General features: G+C 42.4%; 1 protein-coding gene across 1 annotated transcript; it reads left to right on the top strand.

Annotated features, from left to right (window-relative positions):
- Nucleotides 1–340: 340 nt before the first annotated feature.
- Nucleotides 341–6,471, top strand: LOC106089062 (C-type lectin 37Da). The gene is made up of 3 exons (XM_013254822.2): nt 341–487; nt 5,947–6,055; nt 6,126–6,471. Exons 1-3 carry the CDS (start codon nt 362–364, stop codon nt 6,398–6,400), a joined length of 510 nt encoding a protein of 169 aa, XP_013110276.1. The 5' UTR covers nt 341–361; the 3' UTR covers nt 6,401–6,471.
- Nucleotides 6,472–7,713: the final 1,242 nt, after the last annotated feature.

The raw sequence follows: 7,713 nt of genomic DNA, 5'->3' as shown, positions 1-7,713 counted from the left end.
GCTGACCGAAGTGTTTGCTAATACAGCAGCCCTGCTGAAACAGCAGCAATGTCTGCTTTTCCATTTTCAGCAGACAAAAACTGTTGTGTTAGAAAACATTTTTGCTGTTGTAAATTACAAAAAAATCTCCCTCCCTAACTTTGAACCACTGCCTGGCAATTCTGCAGGAAATTGTTTTTCTTAGCTGCAATAAATCAATGTCATAGCTCACAGTTATCAATGTGTATAAGCACTTGCTAGAACTAATGACCCAGATAAGCTTTTGGCATGTAATGGGGAGTACCATTTCTATAAATACTTCAGTGGGTTCAATAGCCAAGTCATTACAGAGTTAAACGAGTTCTTCTTCAGTCATTGCACCATGACTATCATCTGGAATATCTTTGTCTTTTTTGGCTTAGCCGCCATTTGTAACGCCATTGATTTGGCTAATGAGGCCACAGAGGTGTTGGGCAACAAGGAATACTATTTTGGCGTAACGACTGAGGTAAGATGGGAAATGAAACAAAACATAAAACCGCCATGCATTGCGTTTAACAAGTACGATTTGTGTGCCATAGGACGATATCTGTGTGTCTGTCTGTCAATTGTACTTAAAACAGCAGATTTTGTTTGCTGATTTAGCTGACCGAAATGTTTGCTAATACAGCAGCCCTGTTGAATGTCTGCTTTCCCATTTTCAGCAGACAAAAACTGCTGTTATAGCAAACATTTTTGCTGTTGTGAATAAAAAATTTGGTTGAGAACTCTGGGTCGAAGAAAAAAATCCGTAATAGGAATAGGTAGGTAGGCTCAAAATGGACTCTAAAGACCCAATAGCTGCGGAGGTGGCATCAGACCGTAGCATCCATCTTATCCTCCCTTTCCATAGGTGTGGTTGCCTTTTCACCTGCAGTCGAGAGTAATGCTTTAAGCGCACAACCAGTCGTCAGAGTAACAAATGAGAAAGAGACGGATAAACCAGAGGGATGCACAGTTCGTCCCCACCCTTCAAGTGAAGGTGGTGTTTCCGATTCAGATTCAAACGGCGAAAGTGACAATGAAACAGTCATCGCAGCCGAATTGAGAGATAAGGAAAGGGGGATGACGGGAGTAGTGAGCGTTTGCTAAGCTCACAAGCAGACCGAGAAAGCGATCCGTTGCACGACGAAGGAGACAGAGGAGCATGCACTGACAGCGCAATCGGGCGAAAGTGCAGGATGCTGAAAGGGATAGACATTTCAAGTACTTCTACAGAAGCTGGAAAGAGAATCAGATCTCCCGAAGTGCATGACACTGCCGTTATAGAATAAAAAGAGTTCTCCGCTTTCAAGTACTCTGGGAAAACCAAGCCAGCCCCTCCGCAATGGAGACTTCCGACTGTGTCCTGCCGAGAGAGATAAAGTCGAAACAGGAACGAAGGAAGCGCACACGGCCACTGAGTCTTCATGGTGAACTGTGACTTCCAAAAGGATACCACAGCCATCACGAAAGGGGAAGATGATAGCTGAGAAAGGTAAGGAGCAGTCCTCTAACCCCGGAGTGGCAAGAAAACACAACAAAGATGCGATGATGGGTGGACCCCCTTGAGAGTTCAACACATGTTCGATACGAGCGGGTGTTCGTTTACCTAATACCTCACCTCAGAGCGACGATCTGGTGGAATCCTACCAGATGCACAATCGATATCGATGACTGCATAAAACGTCCCCTCTACACTCGCAGCTCAAGATTCGTAAGGGTGGACCCCCTTCAGAGTTCAACACATGTTCGATACGAAAAAAAATTCGTATGGGTGGACACCCTTCAGAGTTCAACACATGTTCGATACGAATCCTACCGGATGCACAATCGATATCGATGACTGCATAAGACGTCCCGGCGATCTAGGATTCCACCAGATCGTCGCTCTGAGGTGAGGTATTTGGTAAACGAACACCCGTTTGTATCGAACATGTGTTGAACTCTGAAGGGGGTCCACCCATACGAATTTTGAGCTGCGAGTGTAGAGGGGACGTCTTAACGCTGCGCTTTGCGTCAGCGGAATGTGTTGATACCGTCAAAAAACACGTTGTATGTATCCACACTCTCTGGGGCGCAATGCTCGACCTTGTGAGAACGATGGACATCCCACAGCTCACAAAGGCGACAGTCGTCATCAAGGATGTGGGAGGCGAAATCGGGACGAAGGCTTATGATCGAAGGCATATCACGGAAGCCTTGAGGAGCTTCAATCCTTTAAGTCACCTGATGGAATATTTCCGGCGTTATTACAGAAGGAGGCTGACTATCTGGAGCCTCATCTGGCTACTATTTTCACCGCGTGCGTAGGACTTGCATATACTCCGAAAGCCTGGCAGGATACAAGGGTGGCATTTAAACCCAAGCCTGACAAGGCAAGTTTTGCAAACTTATGCACCAATGGCCTACAGAACTTACGTCCTTTCCACTCAAAACCATAGAACGTATTGTGGATACCATGATAAAGAGTAGGATATCCAGCGAATTGCTCAAACACAAACAGCATGCTTATGTCACGGGAAGAGCAATGGAGACTGCTCTGCCCAGGTTGTGCATAAAACCGAAGAATCCTTCGATGTCACGACGTACACATTGGCGGTTTGGCATTGACATGGAGGGGACGTTTAACACTGTGCCGACCAACACATTGGTTCAATGGTAGACCAGCACTGGGTGGACTGGGATAAAGACTGGATAAACTATATGAGAAGGAACAGGTGGATAAATTGCAGGTCCCATGACAAATATAAGGCAGAAAGTAGCACAAGGCACGCCACAGGGGGCATTTTATCGCCATTCCTTTCGGTGACTACCATAAATAACCTATTGCGGAGGCTGACTGAGGAGGGATTTGAACCTGTCTGCTATGCAGACCATGTTGTAATACTTCTTACGGGTATGGATCCGAACCATCTATGCAAAAAGGCCGCAAGGGTCTTTCATATGGCATATGACTGGGCTAGATTCATGGTGTCTCAATGTAAACTCAGAGAAGACTGAAATATGCCTGTTCACGAGGAAGACGAACGTGGGCCAACTGGGCACACCACGTTTCCCCAAAAAAAAAACAAATTCCATATCTGACAAGGTCAAATACTTAGGAATGATCTTGGATTGGAAACTTAATTGGAAGTGTTCCAATCCGGAGCGTACAGAGAAGGCTCACAGATGTTGGAACTATGTAGACGGGCCCTAGGCTCGAAATGGGGCCTGAATCCGAGTATAGTTCACTGTCTCCTCAGGAGCGTAATTATACCAATACTTATTTACGCCTCAGTTGTTTGGTGGATTGCTATGGAGAAAAAATGCAACATAAGGACCATACAATAGGTTCAGATAACATGTTGTCCTGGCATAGGCGGCGCGACCACGCCCACTAAGGTACTGGAGACTATTCTAGATATCCAACCCATAGACATACGGATTAAGTGCGAAGCAGCCACTGCGGCTATGAGACTTAAGGAGATGGGAGAATGGATTGAGAATAGGAGCACTCATACCATCGCGGCATAATCGAGGCGACAAAAGGAAACTGGGAGGGAATGGAAGGGGGTTTCCGATCGGATACCATATGCAAAGGAACACGACTGTGGTAGAACTAGGGGTCTCATAGTTAATCCAGAGAAGAATGAAATCTGCCCGTTCACGAGGAGGCCACCGTATCGCAGAGGTTAGCATGTCCGTCTATGACGCTGATCTCCTGGGTTCGAATCCCGTCGAGACCATCAGAAAAAATTTTCAACGGTGGTTTTCCCCTCCTAATGTTGGCAAAATTTTTGAGGTACTATGCCATGTAAAACTTCTCTCCAAAGAGGTATCGCTCTGCGGTACGCCGTTCAGACTCGCCTATAAAAAAAGGAGGCCCCTTATCATTGAGCTTAAACTTGAATCGGACTGCACTCTTTGATATGTAAGAAGTTTGCCCCTGTTCCTTAGTGGAAAGGTTATGGGCAAAATTTGCATTGGGCAGTTCACGAGGAAGTCGAAGGTGGTCCAATTTGACGCACCACGTTTCCTCAATAGAAAAATTTCAATATATGACAAGGTCAAACACTTAGGTGTTATCTTGGACATGAAACTGAATTGGAAGTGTCACATTGAGGAGCGAACCGAGAAGGCTCACAGATCTTGGGCACTATGTAGACGGTTCGTAGGCTCAAAATGGGGCCTGAAGCCGAGGATATTCCATTGTATCTACAGGAGTGTGATTAGACCCATAGTTGTAGGTCTGTAGGCTTTTGGTGTCACATAACTTGCCTTGCCGGGCTTGGGTACAAATACCAACCTTGCATCCTGCCAGGCTTTCGGAGCATATGCAAATCTCATACACGCTGTGAAAATATTGACAAGGTGGAGCGCCATATAGTCCGCCTCCTTCTGTAATAACGGTAGCTGTTGTAGCTGCCATGACCTGTCAGAAATTGGGTTTGCTTTCTGACTTTCACGTTAATCAGCTGTTAATGTTTGGGGAGTTTTCCCATCACCATTGCCAGTTTTCCATTGTGATCTCACTCTCCCTCTCCCTCTCAGATTTACGAATGGCTTCTATGTTCTTATAGTTTTTTTTATTTATGGGCAAATTGGAATTTTCTGTAGCCAGCATATCCAATGGGATGATCCCTGCCACCTTGTACTTGCGTCGCTTGAGATATTTTTTGTGGGCACTGCACACTCGGAGACAATAACGTCTTGTCTTGAAGACACCATTGGTAGGTGGAATTTTCACATTCAATGCCTTTATTTCACGTGATTTTTGAGTTTTAGGTTTCTGCCTGTCAGTCTATCGGTTTTTATACCCACCACCATAGGATAAGGGGTATATTCATTTAGTCATTCCATTTGCAACACATCGATATATCAATTTCCGACCCTACAAAGTATATTTAGGATCCTCGTAAAATTCTAAGACGATTTAATGATGTCCGTGTGTCTGTCCGTCCGTCTGTTGTAATCACTCTAGAGCCTTCAAAAATTGAGATATTGAGCTGAAAGTTGGCACAGATGCTTCTTTTTGATGCACGCTGGTAAAGTTCTTGAACGGGCCAAATCGGACCGTATTTGGATATAGCTGTTGTATAGACCGATCTGCCGATAAGGGTCTAATGCCCATAAATGCTTTATTTTATTACCCGATTTCGGTGAAATTTGAAACAGTGAGTAGTTTAAGGCTTCCTGACATCAGACCCCAATATGGTTCAGATCGAACTATATTTAAATATAGCTGCCATATAGATCAATCTCCCGATAAAGGGTCTGAAGACAATAAAAGTTTTATTTTTCATAAAATCTTTATTTATTACCCGATTTCGCAAAATACGTTTTAACTCAAAGTCAAAGTCCGATCATCTTCGTATGAGCTGAGATTTTTTTCGGTCTGCAGACCAAATTCGGACTATTGAAATTGAAAGAAATCGGTTCAGATTTGGATATAGCTACCATATATATTTCATTTTCCCGTATATATGTTTCAGCAGATTTTCACATTTAGAGCCTTTATTAACCGATCTTCCTCAAATTATGCACAATGTCCTTTCCTATGACTTCCATTGTGCTCCACAGACCATAGTATGCCAATACTCCACTCACCAGATATGCGTTCTTCTAGTCCGATTGAGCAGACAAGTTAATGTATATACCTTACCATCGTGTCGCCTTGATTTTCAAATAGTTCAGTTGGTAACCCATTGGCTCCTGATGCCTTGTTGGACTTATGCCTTTTTCGGAATAGGCGACATATATTGAATCCGAAGCAACTTAGAAGCATATAATAGAAGAGTATTAAGGAAAATTTAAAAAGCATAGACTTTAGAAGTATTCTTTCCAAATTGTTAGAGCGCAAAACGAGTACTGGCACGATCCTCACGTCATGATATGAGTTTAAACCCCCACCCTGTTCTTCCATCAAATTTAAACTATTCTTCATAATTGTTAATTACATATCTCAAGGTTAGCTGGTTTCGCGCTTTGGAAACGTGCGCTGCCAAGGGTATGCTTTTGGACTCCATTGAGTCTGAAACGGAATATCAAAATCTTAAGACTTTCTTGTTCTTCAATGGTAAGCTTTAAACTAGGTTCTACGGAAGATTTATGAACTAATAACGATTCCTTTAACATTAATCCAAAAGATGACTTACGCAATCAGCAGTTTTGGTTCTCCGGCAGTAATTTGGCTAACGAAAATAAATACATGTGGTTCACAACAGCCACAAATATCAAATTGACAAACTGGGCGAGCAATCGTGGTAACGGTCGATGTATTCATACCAATCAGAATTTCCTATTGATGACGGCAGATTGTACCGACGAAAAATATTTCATTTGTTCTCGTTCAACTCTGCCCAAATGTGGTGTGAATGGTGGATGTATTCGCACTTCTAAGCCTTACGTAAAATATACTTGAGATGACCATGGATTGCTTGTATGGATAGATGATGATACTAATAATAAAATGATGAATTATAAAGAACACTATACGATGATGTTTTGGTATGTTAAGGGACATTTTCTGTAAGGGAGTGTGAATCCATCAGCCTGTAAGAAAAGTATTTCATGTTGTTCTTGCTGTAATGGAACACTGCATTTTCGATGAGGTGCGAAAATTGGGAGATACACATATATGACAGCTATATCTAAATCTGAACCGATTTCTATGAAATTTGCCAGTAATATTAAAAGAACTTAAAAAAATCCTTCCAGCTAATTTTCGAGAGAATCGGTTAACAAATGAGCACTTTATTGCAATATTTCTCAAAATCGGATGAACATATATATATGGGTATTTTATCTAAATCTGAACCGATTTTGAACAAACTTCTTAGACATTGTGGTAGTCGTCGAGAAAAGCGTTTTACAAAATTTTGGGAAGATTGGTTAATAAATGCGCTAGCAGTGGCTCTAGAAATGAACATAGGGTGATAGACATATAGGGCAACTATATCTAAATCTGAACCGATTTCTATGAAATTCATAAGTAACGTCGAAAGTCAAGAAAATCCTTCCAAGCAAATACAATATAAAGACAATCGGTTATTAAATGACCATTTTATTGCATTATTACTACAAATCGGACAAACATATATATGGGCGCTATATCCAAATCTGAACCGATTTCTTCCAATTTTAATATGCTTCATCTCTAGGCCGAAAAACATGTCCTTACCAAATTTGAGGACGATCGGATGAAAACTACGACCTGTAGTTTGTACACAAATTAACATCAAGAGACGGACAAACGGGCATAGCTAGAGATGGGTGATGGGTAATTGTGTAAGTACCCGGGTATTTCCCCATTTATACTCAAAAGCTGGATATTTATAATTTGCAGATAACTTGGGTATAAAAAAATGTTCCAAACAATTTTTGATGATTTCATACCAGGTGCGTCCACGGGTTGCGGATAGTGGAATGGTTCATACGTAATAGCTGCATTTGCAGTCGTGGACAATCATCGGTATTGAGCGGAGAGTCTCAGTGAGAGCTCGGATGGCACCGGCTCTATGAAAAGGCGAGTTTTTGGCACCTTTAGATAACCAATGGTTATCATTTTCCCTTGAACTGGAACGAGCTTTCTCAACAATGGAGCTAAACGAGGATCTCCAAATCTCTCGAATCCAAATCTATACCGATCTGGGCCAAATTGAAGAAGGATGTCGAGTGGCCTAACACAACTCACTGTCTCAAATTTCAGCAAAGTCGAATAATAAATGTGGCTCT

This window comes from Stomoxys calcitrans, chromosome 2 (assembly GCF_963082655.1).
Source record: "Stomoxys calcitrans chromosome 2, idStoCalc2.1, whole genome shotgun sequence".
Classification (NCBI taxonomy): Eukaryota; Metazoa; Arthropoda; class Insecta; order Diptera; family Muscidae; genus Stomoxys; species Stomoxys calcitrans.
This window is presented reverse-complemented; position numbering and strand designations above follow the sequence as displayed.

Coding starts and splice junctions, on each gene's coding strand:
- LOC106089062 (XM_013254822.2), top strand. CDS start 362: ATGACTATCATCTGGAATATCTTTGTCTTTTTTGGCTTAGCCGCCATT. Junction 488..5,946: donor ATTTTGGCGTAACGACTGAG/GTAAGATGGGAA, acceptor ACATATCTCAAG/GTTAGCTGGTTTCGCGCTTT. Junction 6,056..6,125: donor GACTTTCTTGTTCTTCAATG/GTAAGCTTTAAA, acceptor TTAATCCAAAAG/ATGACTTACGCAATCAGCAG.